General features: G+C 37.1%; 2 protein-coding genes and 1 long non-coding RNA gene across 3 annotated transcripts; all 3 read left to right on the forward strand.

Moving 5' to 3' along the window:
• The first annotated feature begins 9391 nt into the window (after positions 1-9391).
• Positions 9392-12985, forward strand: LOC122022893 (sister chromatid cohesion 1 protein 3-like). Its single transcript, XM_042581004.1, has 10 exons — positions 9392-9512; positions 10104-10365; positions 10449-10495; positions 10577-10620; positions 10712-10776; positions 10848-11227; positions 11366-11483; positions 12357-12463; positions 12553-12847; positions 12967-12985. The coding sequence occupies exons 1-10, from the start codon at positions 9392-9394 to the stop codon at positions 12983-12985; spliced, it is 1458 nt and encodes a 485-aa protein (XP_042436938.1).
• A 23-nt stretch (positions 12986-13008) lies between these two features.
• Positions 13009-13520, forward strand: LOC122023355. The gene is made up of 4 exons (XR_006123100.1): positions 13009-13106; positions 13223-13259; positions 13364-13388; positions 13480-13520. It is a non-coding gene; the product is annotated as an uncharacterized LOC122023355 (long non-coding RNA).
• Positions 13521-18725: 5205 nt separating this feature from the next.
• On the forward strand, positions 18726-20694 carry LOC122022894 (sister chromatid cohesion 1 protein 3-like). Its single transcript, XM_042581006.1, has 4 exons — positions 18726-18846; positions 19540-19801; positions 19893-19943; positions 20292-20694. The coding sequence occupies exons 1-4, from the start codon at positions 18726-18728 to the stop codon at positions 20692-20694; spliced, it is 837 nt and encodes a 278-aa protein (XP_042436940.1).
• Positions 20695-25771: the final 5077 nt, after the last annotated feature.

Below are 25771 nucleotides of genomic sequence, written 5' to 3' on the forward strand. Positions count from 1 at the left end.
GCATCCGACCGGAAACAATGGATGAGGCTGGACGACAACATACGGTGACGCTTTCGACGGAAGAACTCGACGCTCTGGTCGAGATAAGGGCCGCTAAACTTGTGGAGCAAAAACAGAAATCATCTGCCGAGCGGCCGGAGCAACAAGCAACATCTGCGTCGGGTGGCCGAGCGGAAGCACCTTAAGCCACTGCTGCATTCCATCGAGCCTTATTTCGCACCCCTGAAGCCGTACCAGCTCGAAGAGATAGAGGATCTTCTTCAGACGAAATGCCTAAGCGAGATGACAGAAAGGGGAAAGTCCCCCGAGCGGACGCATCCCCCGAGCGGATCAATCGCCAATTTTCGGAGGCTATTCTACGAGACCCTCTGCCCAAGCACTACGTGCCTCCGACGATCGGCGAGTACAATGGAACAACGGACCCTGATGATCATCTGGGTAAGTTTGATAACACAGCTACGCTCCATCAATACACAGATGGAGTAAAGTGCCGAGTCTTTCTTACCACTCTCTCGGGATCGGCTCAACGGTGGTTTCGGAGGCTGCCGGACGGATCCATCACAAGCTTCAAGGACTTCCTAACGGCCTTCCTTCACCACTTCGCTAGCAGTCGGCGTTATCAGAAGACAAGTGTCAGCTTGTTCGCCATCAAGCAAGAGCCGAGAGAATCGCTTCGAGCTTACATCCAGCGGTTCAACAAGGTGGCAATGGACATTCCAACGGCCACCTCGGAGACGATGATGAATGCCTTCACGCAAGGCCTGGTGGATGGCGATTTTTTCCGATCACTCATTCGGAAACCGCCCCGAGATTATGATCACATGCTACACCGAGCCAATGAATACATCAACGTGGAGGAAGCGCAAGCGGCCAGGAAAAAAGAAACACCAACCGAACGGGCTCCACCTGCCGAGCGGAAACCCTTCGTCGCTCATCAACCGCCAAGAGGACCAAGGGCCGAAGCAATCCGCTCCCCTCGTGTGAGGTCCCAAGTGCAAGAAGTAGCTGCCGCTCGGAGCAAGCCAAAGAAGAAATGGACCCCTATGTTCTGCTCCTTCCACCGGACGGATACGCACAACACGAGGGATTGTCGAAGTCTTCCCTTCGTGGCTAATCCCGTTCCCAGGAGTGCCGAACGACGGTCTCCTTCCATCGACAGGAGACAAAGGACCCATGAAGCCGACCGGACCCGCACCGAGAGGCGACATCAACAGACGCCCGATCGACACCGATCTCCAAGACAGGAGAATCGCCGAGCGTCCAGAGAACGGTCTCGACCGTCCGCTCGGGAAGAGGAAAATAGAAGCAATACTTCCCGAGGCGAGATCAACGTTATTGCTGGTGGGCCGACCGGAGGAGACTCCAACCGAGCTAGAAAGGCGAGCGTCCGGCAACTCCAGATTCATGCAGTCGGCTACAACCAAGAGCGGGCGAACGGACCGGAAATCAGTTTCGGACCAGGGGACTTGGAAGGAGTCGAAGTACCCCACGACGATGCCTTACTCATCAAAGCGGTAATAGCCAATTACACTATTCACCGCGTATTTGTTGACACAGGGAGCTCGGTCAACATCATATTCAAGAAGGCGTTCGATCAACTGCAAATTGATCGAGCCGAGCTGCTGCCTATGACGACCCCGCTCTACGGGTTTACGGGCAACGAAGTTCAGCCGGTCGGACAGATTCGGCTAGCTACCTCGCTGGGAGAAGAGTCGCCAGGAGGACAAGGACAATAAACTTCGTGGTGGTCGACTCTCCCTCGTCCTACAACGTAATTTTGGGACGACCGGCGCTCAGCGAATTCCGAGCGGTCGTCTCAACCTTCCATCAGAAGATCAAGTTCCCCATGGAGGACAAAGTGGGAGAAGTACGGGGAGATCAGCTAACAACTCGGCGGTGCTATATAGAGATGATCCGAGCAGAAGCCTGTTCCGCTCGGAAGGCGCCCCGGATCGAGGTAAACGCCATCACTGAAAAGTCACCCTCTTTAATTTATGAAGAAAAAGAGGAAGTGCAGATTCACCCCACCCGATCGGAGGCCACAACCTTTATTGCGTCCGATCTGGAGGAAAAACAGAAAGAAGAACTAATCCAATGCCTCCAAAGGAATCATGATGTCTTCGTATGGTCGACACACGAGCTGCCCGGAATTTCGCCGAGCATAGCGCAGCACGAGTTACATGTCCGACCGGACGCTCGGCCAGTGAAGCAGAGAAAAAGGGATTTCAGTGCCGAGCAGAATGTCATAATCCGGACAGAAGTAGAGAAACTTCTGGAGGCCGGCCATATACGCGAGGTGCAGTTCCTGAGCTGGCTGGCTAACGTAGTATTAGTCTCCAAGCCGGGCGGCAAGTGGAGAGTCTGCATCGACTTTCGGGACTTAAACAAAGCGTGCCCCAAAGATTTTTATCCCCTGCCCCGGATAGATCAGCTGGTGGACTCTACGGCCGGCTGCGAATTAATATGTATGCTCGACGCTCATCAGGGATATCATCAAGTGCCGCTCGCCCAGGAAGATCAAGAAAAAGTAAGCTTCGTAACGGCCGACGGCACTTATTGCTACAATGTGATGCCGTTCGGATTGAAGAATGCCGGGGCCACCTATCAACGCTTGATGAACAAAGTGTTCAGGGAGCAGATCGGGCGGAATCTGGAAGTCTATGTGGACGACATTCTTATCAAATCTGTCCGAGCGACCGATCTCTTCAAGGACATGGAAGAAACCTTCCGAACGCTACGCAAATATGGAGTCAAGCTAAATCCCCAGAAGTGCCTGTTCGGAGCGAAAGGAGGGCGTTTCTTGGGGTACATAGTGACCGAGCGGGGAATTGAAGCAAATCCTAGCAAGGTGAGAGCTCTCCAAGACATGTCGTCTCCAAGAAATACAAGGGAAGTGCAACGTTTGACCGGTCGGATAACCTCATTGTCCCGATTCATCTCCAAAACTGCCGACCGAAGCCTCCCTTTCTTCAAAATTTTGCGCAAGGCCACTAAATTTCGCTAGGACGAGGAATGCGACCGAGCATTCGAAGAATTGAAGACATATCTTACTTCTCTGCCTGTACTTGCCAAGCCGATCGGGGGTGAGTCACTTTATATTTATCTGTCTTCAACTGAGCATGCTGTAGGCTCGGCACTTATAAGGTCTAGCGGGGAAGAGCAGCCGGTGTATTTTCTGAGCCACATTTTAAAAGATGCCGAATCTCGTTACACTGGGCTCGAGAAGTTGGCCTTTGCTTTGGTTCTGGCCGCTCGGCGCCTTCGACCATATTTCTTGGCTCACACCATCATAGTCCGGACGAACAGTCCACTAGGAAGAGTACTGTTGAATCCAGAAGCGTCCGGACGGCTCATCAAGTGGACGACAGAACTAAGTGAATTTGACATCCAATACCAGCCCTGCTCGGCGATCAAAGTGCAATCCTTGGCTGATTTTGTGACCGAAGTGCAAAGGCCAGAGCCGGAAGCTATGTGGAGAATATATGTGGATGGGTCGTCCACTCGGCTCGGGAGTGAGATTGGAGTATTGCTGCTCTCACCTCAAGAAGAGAAGATGCATCTATCCGTCCGGTTGGATTATAAAGCTACCAACAATGAAGCAGAGTATGAGGCCCTCATAGCCGGATTGCAGGCAGCTCAGCATGTTGGCGTCGGTCGGGTAACGCTTCATTCTGATTCGCAATTGGCCGCGCAGCAACTCTCTGGTGCATTTGAAATTAACAGCGCCCGGCTCAAGCTCTATGCTGATGCATTTGGGAAACTTAAAGCCAATTTCAGAGAAGTTATCGTCCAGAAGATACCCAGAGCAGAAAACCAAGTAGCCGATGAGTTAGCCAAACTCGCAAGCTCAATAACGTCGGTCGCCATTCAGCAACCAATTGAAAAAGTACTGCTGGTGGCGCACGTCGATCGGATGGAAGGCCTCACGTTTCCAAGCGACTGGAGGACACCCATTATAGAGTTCCTCCGCTCGGGAGCTACATCGGCCAACCGGAATGAGGCCCAACTACTAAGCCCGCTGAGGTAGCCGAGCGCAGCGGAGTCTCCACCCGGCGCCTCTTTTGCAGGGGCTGTTCCTCCTCCCGAGCGGACCCTTCCTCGGGGGCCGTTGGTTCCCCGGAGGGGATAGCTCCGCTGGCCACCTGCTGTTGAGAGGCCTGAGCGGCCGATTTAGCCTGGGTGCCACTCTCTCCTTCGTGAGAACCGACCGGCTGAATACCCAGCACTTCCATTTCCTTAGCCGCAGCGGCCTCCAACGCCGCTGCCTTTCTCTTCAGAACGCCGGCCATCACCGAGTCCATGACGATGTTAGCTGCATGGAAAGGAGAAGAAATCAGTTAGCAATTAAAGTAAATGCCCAAGCAAAATTCTTACCGAAGCCGGTCGGAAGTGGGGTCCGTATAGGACTCAGCCCGAAAATGTACATCACTCCCTCGTGAAGAAGTTTGTTAATGTCAAGTCGCAGACCGGCTAGTACATTTGCGGCATGAAGATAATCCGGTCGGGTCTTGAATTTCTTCAACTCGGGAGTAGGAGGCAGACTGACCTGCCACTGGGTCGGGAAGTTTGGCTGACTGGGCATGCGGATGTAGAAATAATAGTCCTTCCAATGTTTATTGGAGGTGGGTAGTTTGTTGAAGAAGACCAAGCCGGGTCAAGCTTGGAACATAAAGGTGCCCGGCTCGGCTTGCTTAGGGTAGTAGAAATAAAAGAAGACCTCCGGTCGGAGGGGGATGTTGTGAATCTTAAACAAAACAACAACGCCGCAGAGGAGACGGAAGGTATTGGGTACTAAACTGCCGAGCGACATACCAAAATAATTACAGACATCTACTATGAAAGGATGTACAGGAAACCGTAGACCGGCGGTAAATTGGTCGCGAAAGACACAGAACGCGCCGCGCGGCGGTTTGTTTGGCCGAGCGGAGGGACCAGCTAGGCGAACTTCAAAATCCTTGGGGATTTCGAAATTGTCTGTCAAAATATCGAAATCTCGTTGTTCGAATCGGGACCGCATGGTAGTGTACCATGGGCCGAGGGATTGTTCTTCGGGATGAGAAGAACTGGCCATGAGCTGGACGGAAGAAATCAAAAAAGGAGCGGAAAGGCCAGAGGAAAACAACCGACGAAGAAAAGAAGTTTCAAAGATTGGAGCTAGGGAAAGAAATGCGAATGAGACACCGGAAAAGAGGGAGGAAAGATATAAAACCTTACTGCGGGGAGAGGGATTAAGGAAAGGCGCCGGAGAGCATCGGAGGGCAAAAACAGGATCGCCGGAGCTCCAAAGCGCAGAGGGCAGTAGCAGAAGTCGCGGAGGCGAGTGAGGGAGAGAAGGAAACGAAGAATTTATAGGGTGAAGGCCGGGCAGCCTCAACCGTCGGATCCAGGTCACGGGAATCAAAGCATGCATCTAGCCGTCCATTTCGAATTGCTTCGATCACGTCAAAATATCATGCTACCGCCGCCGTACTCTGATGGCATTGCTCCACGTGGCATTCAATCATTCGGAGCATTTAATGAGAGCATGATCAACCTTGATGTCGAAGATTGGCGCAGAACACGAGGAGATCCGATGAAAGTCATCATTGATTCGTTCAAGGATATCTCTACGGCTGACCGGGCGAAGAGTACTAGCACGGAGGGGTCGTTCGGCTAGATTCACAGTCCAGTCAGTCGGACTATTCGCCTCCTTCGACTAGACTTGAAGAGGAAGCAAGTGATCCGGTAGTAAGAGCGGCCCCCCCCTTGTGAAGTCAACGCTAAGTGGAAGTCACCGGGACAGCCGCCCATCCGGGTCCAACCGGACGGACGGCCGGCCGGTGTAATTGAATACCCGGATGGGTCCGGTCGGCTTGTCGACCGGACGATATACACTGATGGTTGGAAGGCACCCTGTCAAATCAGGGTTCCGGCGCTCAGTTGAAAAGGTCATGGGCCGAGCTGACCTCTAGGCCGACCAAAGCCATAAGGCACCACTGCTTATTAGTCTCCACAAAGCACAAGTAAACCCCTGCGGATGTCCAGCCGGATGTTGAGGGAGCTGTCCGCCCGGGCGACAGGTTTGGAGCTAAGGGGAAAAGGACAAGGGACTTCTTTTTCTGACAACTGGTAGGTTTCACGTGTGGGCCATGCTCCAAATTTTGTGACAGGGGATTCTGCTGTCCCATCGAGGACATGCTTTGACTGTAGCGGTATGGGTCAGGTGAGCTTTCTGACAACCGCATACCGAGGAAAGGACAGAGGACACATATGCACCTCGGTATGCGTGCCCTAACCCTTCACAACTCTATATAAAGAGCCTCAGACTTCGCCGGAGGTACGTATTCTAAAACTTTGGGAGCCACCTTTTTCACCGTTGCTTACCTGACTTGAGCGTCGGAGGGTCGCCGCCGGGAACCCCTTTCCCGGCTCGACTTCTGTGCAGGTTCGCCGGAGCTTCGTTCCAGCAGTTGAAGAGCCACGTCAGCAGTCGAAGAGCGCTCCGTGCCCAGCGTCCATTGATTCAGCCTTCGAACAGGATCAATATATATATATATATATTTTTTGGTTTATTAAAATATCGAGCCATTATGGGCTATAGCAGATCTGACCTGACCCATATCAATCTCCCATGGGCTTTTGTAATAAAATTGAAATGTACCCTACATTTTGGCACTGACTCATCGAAATATTTGGCTTTGAGAAGATGAAGACTGAAGCAATATAATTAGAAGAGAGCTAGTTGACAATGGTGGTGGCTCCCAACTAATCGAGAGTGAGTAGGAAGCCATGATTCTTCCTCATTCGTATAGGATGACAATTCCGAGCATTATTGTCACGCCAAGTTTAGAACAATCTCTTATAAAGTAGAGTAACATTGCGTACAATAGGATCCTTCCCCCAAGATCCGTTTTGACGAGAGTTTGCACGAGGCTACCACTACTACCTCAGGTACAAGTTCACTTTTCTTCTCTTGTTCGTTTAGTAATTTGGTGTTTCCCTATAATGGAAAAGTAATATATCTCATCTTTAGAGTAAAAGATGATTACACTCAACCCCAGCAGCCTTCCACTACCGGACCCACAATACATGGAAGAGAGGTAAATCACGAAAGACCTTTGACCTACCGAGCGACTTCCTAGGTGAGGGGGTCACTTGCACGGGGCAGCTCCATTGCTTCTGCCATTTGAATCGAAGTCCATTTGGAGCAACTCCTCATCTGAGTACCAACTCAACTACCCTATGGGGTCACAATATATCTTATCTCATCTTGATTCTTGCATAATTTCCTTTTGCACTAGACCATTTACATTGCTATCGACTTTTCACGTAGATTCTAGGGATGACAATGAGTTACGTTTGGATTGGATTCCACCTCCTCCATCTATGCCCCCATTTATTATCTCTATACCTATATCCATCTTCATGTGCTCAACTTTCATCTTCATTCATATACCTGTCGGAGGATCAAATATTCATACTCATGTCCATCCTCATTTAATTGAACTGACAAAACTTTCTAACAAAACTCGAAGAAACCGAATTGATAAAACATTAACGGTGATATTGATTTTGAAAACTATCACCATTATGAACCGAATTATCCATATATATATATAGAGAGAGAGAAATAATTGAATTAAATTTTTAAATTTGATCTATTAATTTAGTTTAATTGAATTTTTACTCATCCCTACATGTTAATAGAATTTTGATTTTATTTGAGATTTAGGAAAATAAATTATATATATATAAAAGAGCTCACTCAAGGCATATGTCACTAAATGCCTAGGGCCCCTATTATATTGGGCCCATCAAAATTTGTTATTATATATATTTTATATTTAGTAAACAAAATATGATTATTATTTTAGAAATATATAAGTTTAGATGGTAAATATTTAAAATTATTGTTACAATCAAGATTCATTTTAATTTTTACAATCAAAATCATTTTAAATTTTTTAGATTTGACCTAAATTTTTTAATTTTTTACATCAAAATTAATTTGATTGTTTTTAATTTTGTACTCACCTAAGTTAGATTTAATTGATAATTTTACTTTTTTACTATTAAAAATATAGATTTGATTGGTAATTATTTTTTTTAATTAAAATTTAATTTTAATTTTAATTTTTTATTGATAAAAAATTATTGTACTTTTAAATTAAGTTTAGTTAATAAATAAAATATATTTATTGATTATATTTATTTATAATTGATATTTTTTTATAAAAATATTTTGTAAGTCAAAAACATATTTAATATTATATTATTATATATTATAAAATTTTATTTCAATTTACTTTTCTCCTTCCTCCCCAAGTTTCTATGCACATTATCTCTCTTCTTATTTTTAATTCACCGGGATGTTTGCCAGTTAAATATTTTTACTAAATAAATTTAATTGATAATTTATTAAAATTTATAAAAAGTTAATTAAATGCACGAATGTTAATGTAAGATATCGGAAAGAATCTATCATAAGTAATTTTTTATATTTACTATTTGGGCATATTATTTTTATATCACAAAATAACAATTTTATTGTTGATTAACGTCAAGACTTGCTGTATCAAAATTAAAGTAACAATTAAAATGTATATTAATATATTATAATAATTTATTACTCATTGTTAGAGGTTAGTATTTTCAATATTTTATTAACAAAATTTAACTTTAATTATTAAATTAAAAATATTCATTAGAAAAAAAATATTATTTTTTAATAAATAATGAAAGTTTTTTTTTTTAAAAAACTTTTTTAAAATTTTAATTGAGTTTTTATACCAGATAAAATTATTACTATATGATCCATTTGTATACTCCTTCTAATTGTGAAAATAATCTTTTATAATTTATGAAACTGTCTTTGTAAATATCTCTAATAATATTTTATATATATTTTTTTAAAAAAAAATAAAATTTATTTAAAAAATATTAAAATTTTAATTTTTGTTTTCTATGCCTAAATTTATATCCTAAAATATCCATACTCATCTATTTAATCAGGTAAAAAACCCATTATATCCTCCTCCATTCCTATTTATTTAATTGGGTAAAAAACCTCTCTATATCCATATAAATATTCTTTGACTAGATAGATCATGAATATTTGTTTATATTTCTTTTCTGAATTAGATAACAAGTTCATTAAAAAAATAAATTAAAATTGCAAAATTTGTAATGGGATTAGAAATATTATTCAGTTGCGCTAAATTAGGCTGAATTAGAAATATTTTTTTATATTTCTTTTCTGCATATAAAATATTCTTCTGTTGCGCCAAATTAGACTGATTAATTCTTATGGGATTAGAAATAAATTCAACTAGATTTCATAAACTTCAACTTACACACCGCACCGCGCTAGCTTTCATCCCTTCTTACGACACCTTTCATCCCTTGAGCAAAGATGTTTTATTCCCACTCGTTGTTGGCTAGGAAGACTCCTCTTGGAATGGTGTGGATTGCCTCCCACTCCCAGAAGATGAAGAAGACTCAGATAGACTGTGTCGACATCCAGTCTTCTGCAGGTTAATCTCTAGACTATTTCATTCAATCCTTTAGATTTTTAACAACGCAACCCGGGCCCGTACGAGTCTCCTTCTCGATTGTTTAGTTAGATTTGGTTGTTCTGTCTCAATAAGCGATCTACATATTTTGGACGTCCATTGCGGAGTTTCCTGTTAACTTGAAGAAATGAATCCGGGTCGTTATTTTATTCTTCTTCTTATATACAAAGGTAAAATTATATTTTTTACGTGTGTTTTAGTTGGATTTTTCAGAAGATGAATTCTTTATTTAGAATATCACCAAAACATGTCTATATAGATATGGATAAATGACCCTGTTGTTGTTTCCAGAGCAAGTTTAGGGTATATGCTTCATGTTCTATGTTTTCTTTTAATTTACAGAATGTTTACATTGGTTCATAAATGTATATTTGATGAAATATTCGTTGCTTTTACTTTCTTTTTTTTGCTGATTTTTTTATTGTTTATTTTAAAACAAACTTTGTTGTAAATTTTGCATTAGGAAAAGGTTTTGTCATTTCCTTTTATAGGATGGCCTGATCTTATACTTCGGTTTTGTGATGCTTGTTTTTAACTTGTGTGTTTTGGTAGATGATATTATGTATCCTCGAGCTCCAATTGCTTTGAGACTGTCGGGACATCTTTTGGTTGGCCTTGTCAAAATATACTCGCGGAAGGTGAATTATCTTTTCCAAGACTGTAACAGAATGTTAACTAATACAAGGGTGGTCGTTGCTTCGATACACATCAATTTACCCACAAATGCAGATAAAGCGCCATTTGAGTCTATAACATTACCTGAGACCTATAACCTTGATGCATTGGAGTTAGAGGAATCAATCAATCTTATTGAGTATGTAATTTTTCACTTTAAATTTTATAGGAAATTCAAGTGGTTTTTAGCTCTTTATAATTATTTCATATATTTTGATACAGTGATCCAGACAATCACCAAAAAGATTATGAGCAAATAACTTTGGCAGGTCAGTAAATTTTTTTGATTAAAAAAGGGTTATTTGAGAGATAGGAGTTTGCTAACAATGGATTTATTGTACTAAGCGAAGCTTCAGCAGAGCAAGATCAATATGTGGCTTTCTTCATTGATAAGGTCTCAAATATTTTATGTCTTACATGTATCAATATTTTTATAATTTCAATAATCTAAATATTTAAGCTTTTATATGGGTTCCATGATTTAGGATATCAATACAAATTCATCAATACAACTACAAACTAGACATGATGCAGAGCCGATGGAAGAAGAGTAAGACCTTATGTTAAGTTTCTTACCGAAACACTCTGGCACTCATTTTCTAATTGTTCACTTTGATGCAGTGTGTTGCCGCCATTAGATGATGATTTGGATGTCAGCCGAGCTTTAAATTCTTCATCTTTTGAAGGTCCTGGTTCAAAGAGTCATGGCAATGGTTCTTTTCAAACTTTTGATGCCAACAACAATATTCAAAATTTTCAAAAAATTGAGGTTATGCGTGACAATAACTTAGAGCTTGAGAACCGATTAGAGTTGGACAATACTAGCAATGATGTTGAATTAAATGATCATTCTACATCAGTAACAAAGAGAAAGCATAGTTTTGATCCAATGCTTGAAGATATTTTGGTTTCTAGAGAGGAACCTTTGCCTTCAACATTTCATGTCACATCACCCGTGACTACATTTGATTCCAACATTGTAAACATGGATATATCTCCGGGTAAGATTTTTTTTATTCTCTGATATATATTTTTCAATTGTTTTGGGGTCAATCGATTTAACAATCAATAATTTTAATGTGTATGATAATATTGTTTGTGATTCATCTTATTCTTTCTGTTTGTTGGTTGTTTGGTAGGTCAAGCCTTGCCTCACCTGGAGTTGGAGCTTCAACCTTCACCTCCTGTTAGAGAACGGAAACGAAAGAGAAGAATGAAAGAGCATTCATATGATGAGAACATTGTATTGTCAAATGTGTAAGTATCACTATATTTTTTTCCAGATATTTGCATCACTTGTCACAATATTTCAGATTTCAAGTACTCTCATCATTATTCTTTGTTATTATACCTGGATTTTCACCTTTTAGCTATATCAATCTTCATAAAATAGTAGCATGGTTTGATAATCGATTATATAATTGCTGAGTTATTTAAAGCACATGGAATGCCAAAATTCACAAATATAAGTATTATAAATTTATAAGTCAGTTTCTATCTCTCTAAACCTCAAACAAATATCTTATGAAACATAACCTTAGTAAAACTTATTATTATGGTTATCAAGCTCATATATTTGTAATTCAAATTGCACAATTTGATCCTATTTAGGTCACAAATATGACAAATCTTATGCGTTGATCAGTCTGGATCAAGAATCAATCTAACATGAGTTGATCAAACTGATTTATCAAAATCACATTAGTAATAATTCATGGAAACAATACAAAAACCCAAACTAATTAATATATTTTGTTTTTTAGTTTGTGCTCAAACAACACAATGTTAAATTTTAAATGGGACACAAAGACCCAAGTTAGGCATATAGTTGCATTTTTTTCTTTTTCTTATTCGTCTCTTTTCTCCCCTCTCTAATTTGCTATCGGCACCATACAATTGGAATAGTGACACTACTAAAATAATATTGTTTCAGTCATATATTGAATCTTTTGAACCTTTAACAAATCATATGAAAATGAAGTATTTTTTAAACAAATGATGTTATTTGTTCATTAGTGTTAATAATAGATACAATGGTTGTAGAATTTGCTTACATGATTAATTTAATTTTTTGTAAACATCATGGATTGACATTGTTTTTATAAATCATACAATCTGTTTTTCTTTTAGAGACATGAAAAAACAACTTAAAGACACTACCGATTTAATTCGCAAGAGAAGGAAGGTTTCAGATGACCGCCAAAATGAGCAAGTATTGCATGAAACACTGCAATTAGGTTAGTTTCCCTTTTCTTTTCTTTTCTTGTTTTCCATTTTTACAATTTTGAGTTATATGATCCTTAGTTTGAATCAAACATATATGCAGTGCGATCTCGTAAGCTCCAAGAGCTTTGTTCTAGACTCTTTCTTTCTCAAAGCAACAATTCGAGTCATATGGAAGCTTCATCAGAGTTTGCAAATGAATTACCTCATGTTGCCTCAGAGGATCTGCAAAAAGAGCCTAAGCAACAAAATAATGATAGGAATACAGAACGAGAACAACAGGACAAGCTGAATGCAGTACCTGAGAATTCTCAATTCGATATGCATACTGATATCCAACCAAGAGAACAGGATGAGTTGCATCTAATACCAATACCTGAGATTGCTCGATTTGATTTGTATAGTGGAGCGAATATAAATGAACCAATACAATCACCCTCCGCAGGAGTAGATATGACTCTCTTTAACACCACAATAGCAGATTCAACTCATGACTTTGATAAGACTTTTGATACAGAGATATTACCTACAGTTGAAAGTTTTACTAGGACCAAAGCAACTAGTTATGCAATTGGAGCTAGCCTATTCTCTCTGGAGGAAGAACCACTTCAAAATAGCATGCCCAGAATTCCAAATGTGTTGCTATCTGTGGAGGAAGTAAGTTCCTTAGTAGAAGAATATCAGTGACACTACTTTCCATGTTTTACTTTAGTTAAGATTATTTCATACTAATTATATACCTTGCCTTGAATCTTTGATTTTGCTTTGTTTAGGATTTTGATTTTCTTGATGCAAGTACCCAATCATCAGGTAAGATAAGTATATATTTTGTTTTTTCCTTTGCATACTTTGTTACATAGAAGTTCATAAATCTTAAAATAGTTGTCCTCATGCAGGTTATAAAGATAATGAAGCTGGAACTTTATCCGCACGGACTAGGTAAGAGACATGTGATTTATAATATATTTATTTTCTTCATTAAAACAAGTAGAAGAACAATGCTTATGTTATTAAAGTTTCTTCATGGTAGGGCTGTGGTGCAATTTCTTAAAAATCAATCACCACCTCAGAGTGGAGATAGAGAACATAGAGTTTTAAGTTTAAATGAAATCTTACAAGGACAAACAAGAAGACGGTGCGCGCAAATGTTCTTTGAAAGTTTGGTAATGTTATATTCTGAGAACATTTGTTTTCCTTTTGATTAACATGATATGTGAACATTGTTAATTCTTCCATTAGAGAGTATTACAATTTAGCCATTTAGTGGTGAAATTAATTACCAGGGTTAAAGGAGGTCATGATGATTAACTATTCCCATAGTTAACATTTCCTTCTAGCTAAAACATTCTCTGTCAAATATCACAGAGGCAAAAACAATCTAGTCTCATCTCTAGATCGACTTAGGTTTTTATGAAGAACAAATTCCTTAAGAAGAGATCTTTGAATTAGTAACTCCCAAACATCACTTTTTCTTTCAAGCAATATGTATTCTATATCTTAGATTTTGATGTGGTTTCTACTTATTGTAGGTACGTGTTTGGTCATTTTAAGTGTTTAGTCTTCATTTTATTAGAAATTCTTTAACTCAATTTATTAGGCGTAAGTATAAATTTCTTTTACCTTGAGTACATTTGATAGTCGCACATTGTTTCATTGGAATTTAAAACTAAGATCCATTTTCATGATTGAATAACATTGTTAATCCTTGTTGTTTCATTTGAACTCTCGCTTTCTTTCGAGTACAAATAGAAAAGAAGTCTTTCATCTTTGTGCTTATTCGGAAATCTTTGTTGCTAGGTTCTAAAGACTTATGGGTTCTTAGATGTACAACAAGAAGAGGCATATGGCGATATTGTCATTTCTCCAAAACCTGCACTTTTTGCTACCAAGTTTTGAGGCGATATCTTCCACAGACTTGTCTGTATTGTATATAGAGGTTAAACTCTATCCAACCTGAATCTTAACTATTGTTTGCAACATTCAGCACGAACAGCACCATGAAGCACCACGGGGCGATGACCTTCTTCTGGGGAAGAACTCGGAGATTTTGTTCGCCAGCTGGCCCAGCACACACTAGTCGCCGTCTTCCTCCACTGGCCGGTAGAGTCAGCAGTGGAGGGTCTCAGCCACACCATCCTCCATGTCCTCCGCGTCGGCATGGGCTACCTTCTCATGATCGCCGTCATGTCCTTTAACAGTGGCATTCTCACCGGTGCTGTTGCCGGCCACGACAATGGGTTCCTAGCTCCTTTTCACTCTCCTGGCGCTTCAGAAGGAAGAAATGGATTAATGTTGTCCGTGATGATGGCGAGAGTCCAACGGTTTTAACTACCTCCAGTCAATATGATGCGGCCTAATTCCCAGTAATAAGGGCTTAGTCGATCAATTAATGTGTGTCGCTTGTTTAATTCAACATTTTAATTATTTTGAAGTTTGTTGTGTGATGGTCCTCCTTTTCACCGAGATGAGCTCCTCCTCTTCCTTTGTCTATAGCGTCTGGTCCTGAGCCGTCTCAGGATGATTAAATCCACCTGCGATACAAAGGAGAGTAGATCCTCTCGATCGTAAATTGGGATTTAAAGAATGGATCATTATATTGATTAGTTGATTTGGGTGAACTTTATCTATTTAATAAATGAGGTCTATCCAAATCAATCAATTATCCTTTATGATCCATCTCCTGATTCTCAAAGTGCGAATCAGAAAATTCTATCCGAATATAAAGACCATTAGTATTAGTGATGGATTGGCATTGTTGGCGCAGTCCCTTCGACGGCCACTCTGATAATTTTTAAAAACGAACTTTTTTTTTTTATTTTTGCCATAGAAATAATCTTCTATCTGTTTGGCCTCCGGACATAATTGGGTTGGTACAACTAATATTTGTTGATTTTTTTTATAGTCTCCTACATAGTATGGAACATGTTTAAATGAACAATATAGTAGTCGTCCATAATTTACTTCCTCCGTATTGGTCTTGAGACGAATTTACAGGGACGCTGGGACGAATGTATTCGTCTTTTTATCACAATGTTGAAATGAACAATATAAGCAGATAAATGAGAAAATACTTTTATTAATTGATGAGAATGTCATAATATAATTTTATTTGATCCGATAAATGAGAAAGATTGATAAATAAAATGTCTAATAATTAATATATCATAATATAATTTTATTTGATCCGATAAATGATTTATTTAATAATTCCTTCTTACTCCCGACTCCACGGTGTACATCATCCGCACCATTGCCATTGTGTACATGTTGTTCACTGATGTCAACTTCGTTGGCCCTCCCGTCGCTACGATACCCTGCGTGATGATGTGGCAAAAGATAATTACGTTTGTCTTTAGTGCCCCCGTCAGTCCGCCCCAAGACTAATACAAAAAAGACAAATCACAGTAATTGAGCGGCAAGTGGAAGGGGTGAAATACAGATTGTAAAGATTTATGTTCCGCCATCCTCGAGATTCGACTCCTGAACCTCATGTGGCAAATCAACAACCATTTACCAGCTCAGCTAATCCTGGGGCGAGGGGTGTACTATATGATGATGTACTTTTCTGTCGATGCTTGCTTTCACCCGATCAAAATTAAATCCCCTCAAGTCGTAACAATCGAAAGATGAATTAGCTGATAATCTAAAATTAAAAATAAAATTTTACTTGCGACGGAGGTGTCGCAGAGTGTCGGCTCAAGACATAAGTTGTTAAGGCCTATGTCTATGCCTACGTCTTAATAATTTAAGAATATTTTTATTTAATTTTTTTAAAGAAAATGTTCACCTTTAATCCTAAATTATTTTAATTTTGTTTATTTCATATTGTTTTATAATTATTATTATTAATTATGTGTGTGATTTTTTAAAATTTAATTAATTCTGATTGGTCTTTCAAAATATATGCGATAATCTGGTATCTTTTCCTTTTCTCATTGTTCTGTATTTTTTTTTCTCTTTAATGATTTGATATCTCTTCTCTCACTCCAATTTTACTCTCGAATGTCCTTCTCTCATTATAATATTTCTTCCTCAGTTTTTTTTCTTAGTTCTTTATCCCGTCGACCAAAGTAGAATATTAATTTAAAAAAAATGATTTTTTTTATTTTTTTATTACATAAATACAAAATGATCACTTCATAGTTTTTAATGAAAAAAATAGAAATGACATACTATTTTCCAAAGATTTTTATTAATTATAATATTTAATTCATATGACAAAAAATAGTTCACTCATCCTATCACCCGTCAATCTCTAGACTAACACAAAAAAAAATTAATCATAGATGACTATCAATCACATGTGGCCAAGACATGGAGGGATAATATTTATAATATTTAATTCATGATACTTATAGATTGTTGATTAATGTTTAAAATAACGGTAAAATAAAGAAAAATCCCCAGTCATAACTTGAATTTTACATGCAATCCTCACTCATAAAAAATTTTATTTCCACTTACTGCATGTAAAGTTTTATTTGCTTCAACTCTCCCGTGCAATTATTGTGACTTAATTGACCCTCAAATTTTTTAGGTACAAAAGGTCCAAAAATGAGTATAATTCCTCTTAAATTCAGCACTTTACATTAGAATCGAGTATATTTTCGATTAAATTGAGCATATTTTTTCCTATTTTAATATAATTCCTTCAAAATTCAGCACCATATAATAAAAAGAAAATCTAGTATATTTTCTATCCAATTAAGTATCATTTAAAAAAAATCTAGTATATTTTCTATCTAATTGAGTATCATTTAAAAAAAATCTAGTATATTTTCTATCTAATTGAGTATCATTTAAAGAAAATCTAGTATATTCGAGTATATTTTCTATTAAAACTATTTTCATATTTTTTAGGTATAAATAGTCTAAAAATGAGTATAATTCCTATTAAATTCAGCATTTTAAATTAGAATCAAGTATATTTTCTATTAAATTGAGTACAACTTTTCCCTATTTAATATAATTTCTCCTAAATTCAGCACAATTTGAAAAAAATCTAGTATATTTTTCATCCAATTGAGTATCATTTAAAGAAAATCTAGTATATTTTTCATCCAATTGAGTACCATTTAAAGAAAATCTAATATATTTTTCATCCAATTGAGGTGGAAAAAGAATCGTACTCAATTTGATAGAAAATATACTAGATTCTAGTTTAATGTACCGAATTTAAGAAAATTATACTCATTTTTAGACTTTTTATACTTAAAATATCAGGGACAATTAAGTAAATATATTAGATTAGGGAGTGAAAACAAAGATTTTTTTCAATGGAGAGTGCATACAAAATTATGTTTACAAATGAGGACTGCATGCAAATTTTCTCTTAAAATAATCTAGTAGTATTGTTTAAATTTGGACCGATTAGTCGTTAATTAAGATACTCATTCTATTTAATCCAAATAAAAAATAATATTTATTTCCTTTTTAATAATCGAATTTTAAAATATCATAAAAGTATATGATATAAATCAGATTTTATTTTTTCCTTTAATTTTAAATAATTTTATTTTGATAAAATATTATAGACTTATATTTTATATTATTTGAATATAAATATTTTTATTAAAAAAATGATTTTAGATATACAAAATGTATGAAAAACTTTTATTATATTTTCAATATTTTTTTTTTAGAAAAATAAATGATGCTAATCCCAAGTTCGGATAACAAAAGATGAAAATAAATATTTAATTTTAAAAAATATATATAAGTCTAGAAGTTTTTTTTCCCGCCTAGGTCTCAAAAATACTTGAGCGGACCCTGGTGTCGCGGATGGAGTGGCTGAAGGCGCCATCGACGGGAACGGGGCGGGGGATGAGGGGCGAGCCGACGACGTTGAGGAGCATCTGGAGGGCGATGTTGGTCCTGCCGGCGGCGACGAGGACCCCTTCGCCGTCGCGCTGGCGAAGTGCGCCAACCGCCCGACGGGACCCACCATCGAGGAGCTCTTCACGTGGACCGGCTATGCATATAAATTTATATCTGCAAAATAAAATATTTAATATCTGCATATAAATTATTTAAAAATAGAATTTATATGGTAATAGTAAACATATTCTTTGATTAGATAGATCATGAATATTTTTTTATGTTTCAGTTAGATAACAGAATTTTTGCAAAATTTATAATAGGAATAAAAAATTATTCTGTTGCGCGAAATTAGACCCATTATTCTTATGAGATTAGAAATAAATAGATCTAGATTTCATAAGCTTCAATAAATTACAACACGGAGCTAGCCTTCATCCCTTCCAGAGAAGAACAAAGATGTTCTACTCACACTCGTTGTTGGCTAAGAAGACGCCTCTTGGAATGGTGTGGATTGCTGCCCACTCTCAGAAGATGAAGAAGACTCAGATTGACTGGGTCGACATCCAGTCTTCTGCAGGTTAATCTCTAGACTATTTTATTCTATCCCTTAGATTTTTAACAACGTGATATAGGCCCGTACTAGTCTCCTCGATTGTTTAGGTTAGATTTGGTTGTTCTGTCTCAATAAGCGAATCTAAATATTTTGGATGTCCACTGCGGAGTTTCCTCTTAACTTGAAGAAATGAATCCTGGTCGTTATTTTATTCTTCTTCTTATATACAAAGGCAAAATTATATATATTTTTTTATGTGTGTTTTAGTTGGATTTTACAGAAGATGAATTCTTTATTTGGAATATCGTCAAAATATATCTATATGGATATGGATAAATGACCCTGCTATTGTTTCCAGAGCAGGTTTAGGGTGTATGCTTCAAGTTCTATGTTTTCTATGCTTCACGTTCTATGGCCTGTGTACCTGCATGAACCTCCCTCCATATCCGTGCGGCCGGCACTAGGGGGACCACTAAGGTAGCGGATCTACCTTTTTTTAATTTACAGAATGTTTACATTGGTTCATAAATGCATATTTGATGAAATATTCATTGCTTTTACTTTTTTTTTTGCTGATTCTTTCTATCGTTTTTTTTAAAACAAACTTTGTTGCAAATTTTGCATTACGAAAAGATTTTGTCATTTGGCTTTTATAGGATGGCCTGATCTTATACTTCGGTTTTGTGATGCTTGTTTTTAACTTGTGTGTTTTGGTAGATGATATTATGTATCCTCTAGCTGCAATTGCTTTGAGACTATCAAGACATCTTTTGGTTGGCCTTGTCAAAATATACTCATGGAAGATGAATTATCTTTTCCAGGACTGTAACAGAATGTTAACAAATACAAGGGTGGTTGTTGCTTCGATACACATCAATTTACCCACAAATGCAGATAAAGCGCCATTTGAATCTATAACATTACCTGAGACCTATAACCTTGATGCATTGGAGTTAGAGGAATCAATCAATCTTATTGAGTATGTAATTTTTCACGTTAAATTTTATAGGATATTCAAGTGGTTCTTAGCTCTTCATAATTATTTACTTTGTTCATATATTTTGATACAGTGGCCCAGACAATCACCAAAAAGATTATGAGCAAATAACTTTGGCAGGTCAGTAAGTTTTTTTGATTAAAATAGGGTTATGTGAGAGATAGGAGTTTGCTAACAATGGATTTATTGTACTAAGCGAAGCTTCAGTAGAGCAAGATCAATATGTGGCTTTCTTCATTGATAAGGTCTCAAATATTTTATGTTCTACATGTATCAATATTTTTATAATTTCAATAATCTAAATATTTAAGCTTTTATGTGGGTTCCATGATTTAGGATATCAATACAAATTCATCAATACAACTACAAACTAGACATGATGCAGAGCCCATGGAAGAAGAGTAAGGCCTTATGTTAAGTTTCTTATTGAAAGACTCTGGCACTCATTTTCTAATTGTTCACTTTGATGCAGTGTGTTGCCGCCATTAGATGATGATTTGGATGTCAGCCGAGCTATAAATTCTACATCTTTTGAAGGTCTCGGTTCAAATATTCATGGCAATGGTTCTTTTCAAACTTTTGATTCCAACAACAATATTCAAAATTTTCAAAAAATTGAGGTTATGTGTGACAATAACTTAGAGCTTGAGAACCGATTAGAGTTGGACAATACTAGCAATGATGTTGAATTAAATGATCATTCTACATCAGTAACAAAGAGAAAGCATAGTTTTGATCCAATGCTTGAAGATATTTTGGTTTCTAGAGAGGAACCTTTGCCTTCAACATTTCATGTCACATCACCAGTGACTACATTTGATTCCAACATTGCAAACATGGATATATCTTCTGGTAAGATTTTTTTTGTTCTCTGATATATATTTTTCAATTGTTTTGAGGTCAATCGACTTAACAATCAATAATTTTAATTTGTATGATAATATTGTTTGTGATTCATCTTATTCTTTCTGTTTGTTGGTTGTTTGGTAGGTCAAGCCTTGCCTCACTTGGAACCGGAGCTTCAACCTTCACCTCCTGTTAGAGAACGGAAACGAAAGAGAAGAATGAAAGAACATTCATATGATGAGAACATTGTATTGTCAAATGCGTAAGTATCACTAAATTTTTTTACAGATATTTACATCGCTTGTCACAATATTTCAGATTTCAAGTAGGGGTGAGCATTTGGTTAATTCGGTCTATAAATTAATCGAAAACCGATTTAGTATTGACTAACCGAATCAAATCAAAGTTTTACTAAAACTGAATTAACCGAATTAGTTATTTCAGTTAACACCGAATTAACTAAATTTGTTTAAAATAACAATAAAAAGAATTTATACAAAATTAATATCAAATTAACCGAATGCTCACCCCTAATTTCAAGTACTCTTATCATTATTCTTTGTTATTATATCTGGATTTTCACCTTTTAGCTATATCAATCTTCATAAAATAGTAGCATGGTTTGATAATCGATTATATAATTGCTGAGTTATTTAAAGCACATGGAATGCCAAAATTCACAAATATAAGTATTATAAATTTATAAGTCAGTTTCTGTCTCTCTAAACCTCAAACAAATATCTTATGCAACATAACCTTAGTAAAACTTATTATTATGGTTATCAAGCTCATATATTTTTAATTCAAATTGCACAATTTGATCCTATTTAGGTCACAAATATGACAAATCTTATGCTTTAATCAGTCTGGATCAAGAATCAGTCTAACATGAGTTGATCAAACTGATTTATCAAAAATCACATTAGTAATAATTCATGGAAACAATACAGAAGCCCAAGCTAATTAATATATTTATTTTTTAGTTTGTGCTCAAACAACACAATGTTAAATTTTAAATGGAACACAAAGATCCAAGTTAGGCATATAGTTGCATTTTTTTCATTTTCTTATTTGTCTCTTTTCTCCCCTCTCTAATTTGCTATCGGCACCATACGATTGGAAAAGTGACACTACTAAAATAATATTGTTTTAGTCATATAATGATTCTTTTGAACCTTTAACAAATCATATGAAAATGAAGTTTTTTTTTAAAACAAATGATGCTATTTGTTCATTAGTGTTAATAATAGATACAATGGTTGTAGAATTTGCTTACATGATTAATTTAATTTTTTGTAAACATCATGGATTGACATTGTTTTTATAAATCATACAATCTGTTTTTTTTTTTTTTCAGAGACATGAAAAAACAACTTAAAGACACTACCGATTTAATTCGCAAGAGGAGGAAGGTTTCAGATGACCGCCAAAATGAGCAAGTATTGCATGAAACACTGCTATTAGGTTAGTTTCCCTTTTCTTTTCTTTTCTTGTTTTTCATTTTTACAATTTTGAGTTATATGATCCTTAGTTTGAATCAAACATATATGCAGTGCGATCTGGTAAGCTCCAAAAGCTTTGTTCTAGACCCTTTCTTTCTCAAGGCAACAATTCGAATCATATGGAAGCTTCATCAGAGTTTGCAAATGAATTACCTCATGTTGCCTCAGAGGATTTGCAAAAAGAGCCTAAGCAACAAAATAATGACAGGAATACAGAACGAGAACAACAGGACAAGCTGAATGCAGTACCTGAGAATTCTCAATTCGATATGCATACTGATATCCAACCAAGAGAACAGGATGAGTTGCATCTAATACCAATACCTGAGATTGCTCGATTTGATTTGTATAGTGGAGCGAATATAAATGAACCAATACAATCACCCTCCGCAGGAGTAGATATGACTCTCTTTAACACCACAATAGCAGATTCAACTCATGACTTTGATAAGACTTTTGATACAGAGATATTACCGACAGTTGAAAGTTTTACTAGGACCGAAGCAACTAGTTATGCAATTGGAGCTAGCCTATTCTCTCTGGAGGAAGAACCACTTCAAAATAGCATGCCCAGAATTCCAAATGTGTTGCTATCTGTGGAGGAAGTAAGTTCCTTAGTAGAAGAATATCAGTGACACTACTTTCCATGTTTTACTTTAGTTAAGATTATTTCATACTAATTATATACCTTGCCTTGAATCTTTGATTTTGCTTTGTTTAGGATTTTGATTTTCTTGATGCAAGTACCCAATCATCAGGTAAGATAAGTATATATTTTGTTTTTTCCTTTGCATACTTGGTTACATAGAAGTTCATAAATCTTAAAATAGTTATCCTCGTGCAGGTTATAAAGATAATGAAGCTGGAACTTTATCGGCACGGACTAGGTAAGAGAGATGTGATTTATAATATATTTATTTTCTTCATTAAAACAAGTGGAAGAACAATGCTTATGTTATTAAAGTTTCTTCATGGTAGGGCTGTGGTGCAATTTCTTAAAAATCAATCACCACCTCAGAGTGGAGATAGAGAACATGGAGTTTTAAGTTTAAATGATATCTTACAAGGACAAACAAGAAGACGATGCGCGCAAATGTTCTTTGAAAGTTTGGTAATGTTATATTCTGAGAACATTTGTTTTCCTTTTGATTAACATGATATGTGAACATTGTTAATTCTTCCATTAGAGAGTATTACAATTTAGCCATTTAGTGGTGAAGTTAATTACCAGGGTTAAAGGAGGCCATGATGATTAACTATTCCCATAGTTAACATTTCCTTCTAGCTAAAACATTCTCTGTCAAGTATCACATAGGCAAAAACAATCTAGTCTCATCTCTAGATCGACTTAGGTTTTTATGAAGAACAAATTCCTTAAGAAGAGATCTTTGGATTAGTATCTCCCAAACATCACTTTTTCTTTCAAGCAATATGTGTTCTATATCTTAGTTTTTGATGTGGTTTCTACTTATTGTAGGTACGTGTTTTTCATTTTAAGTGTTTAGTCTTCATTTTATTAGAAATTCTTTAACTCAATTTATTAGGCGTAAGTATAAATTTCTTTTACCTTGAGTACATTTGATAGTTGCACATTGTTTCATTGGAATTTAAAACTAAGATCCATTTTCATGATTGAATAACATTGTTAATCCTTGTTGTTTCATTTGAACTCTCGCTTTCTTTCGAGTACAAATAGAAAAGAAGTCCTTCATCTTGGTGCTTATTCGGAAATCTTTGTTGGTAGGTTTTAAAGACTTATGGGTTCTTAGATGTACAACAAGAAGAGGCATATGGCGATATTGTCATTTCTCCAAAACCTGCACTTTTTGCTACCAAGTTTTGTGGCGATATCTTCCACAGAGTACTTGTCTGTATTGTATATAGAGGTTAAACTCTATCCAACCTGAATCTTAACTATTGTTTGCAACATTCAGCACGAACAGCACCATGAGCACCACAAGGCCATGACCTTCTTCTGGGGAAGAACTCGGAGATTTTGTTCGCCAGCTGGCCCGGCACACACTTGTTGCCGTCTTCCTCTGCTGGCCGGTATAGTCAGCAGTGATGGGTCTCAGCCACACCATGCATCCTCCATGTCCTCCACGTCGGCACCGGCTACCTTCTCATGCTCGCCGTCATGTCCTTCAACAGCGGCATTCTCACTGGTGCTATTGCTGGCCACGACAATGGGTTCCTGCTCTTCACTCTCCCAGCGCTTTGGAAGGAAGAAATGGATTAATGCTGTCCGTGATGACGGCGGGAGTCCAACGATTTTAACTACCTCCAGTTGATATGATGCCGCCTAATTCCAGTAATAAGGGCTTAATTAGTTTAATTCCACATTTTAATTATTTTGAAGTTTGGTGTGTGATGGTCCTCCTTTTCATCGAGATGAGCTCCTCCTCTTCCTTTGTCTATAGCATCTGGTGGTGCTAGCCCGATCTTTTGATCTATATTTAATTATAGTTAAATCGTGGTCACAATTTAGTTGTAATTGGGTTATTATCTCCTTTTGATTTATTTTTTAATTTAGGTTATGATTTGGGTCGGAGCAAGAGGTTGGAGATTGCTTGGAGGCTAATTTCTCTCTGCATCCGACAGTCCTACTATCCGCCCACCACGGCGATCTCTAGACGACAATCCAGATGAAAAGATGAATCTAAAAAATCACAACTAATTATGATTGAGTCAAATTAGGATTACGATTCGGACATAATCGGATTGTAAATTATTTTTTTATCCACAAAAAAAGGTCTAAGGATCCTCTTTCCACCTCAGGATGATTAAATTGATCTGCGGTATAAAGACCATTACTATTAGTGGTGGGCTGGCGCTGCCGGCACAGTCCCCCCAGAGTCAACAGTCAAGTCATTGAATACTACCGAACGGGAAAGGAAATAAATAAATTAAGAGACAGAAGCCGCCTCAAATAGAGGATGGCATAATGTTTAGTTTGATGATTTTCATCTTTTTATAATTATTATTATTTTCTTAACAATTTGATTAAATGCATGCAGCTTCATCAAATAATTCAATTTTAAAAAAAATACAGCGCCTCCTATCATCATCATTCGTATATAATTCTCCTTCTATTATTATTATTATTATTTAAAATTTTCATCTAAATCATAAATTAGTCATAATAATTAAGATTACTACAACACATATTTAATTTATTCAAAAATATTCATATTATTGAAATTATGAAATTATAACTAGTATGTCTTAAATATTTTTGAATAATTAAATTTACATTGGAACAGCCGTGAAGCAATTACGATTTCATATCTATTTTAATAGATCCAACTGCTATGAAGTAGTTGCAATTTCATATCTATTATAGTCTGACTGATTCAAATTTAGATGGGAGATAAAATGATATTTATGGGTAGGATGACAAATATACACTATTCAATAGTAGGATGTTTTTTTGATAAAAATATAAAATAGAATATCACTTTGATGATTTAAAAAGCACCTTTTTAATTTTTACTCATAAAAATACTCTTCTATCTGTTTTGGCGTAGCTGAGTTGGTACAACTAATATTTGTTGAATTTTTTTATAGTCTTTTACACGGTATGGAACATGTTTAAATGAACAAT

Source organism: Zingiber officinale, chromosome 9B (genome assembly GCF_018446385.1).
Source record: "Zingiber officinale cultivar Zhangliang chromosome 9B, Zo_v1.1, whole genome shotgun sequence".
Taxonomy (NCBI): Eukaryota; Viridiplantae; Streptophyta; class Magnoliopsida; order Zingiberales; family Zingiberaceae; genus Zingiber; species Zingiber officinale.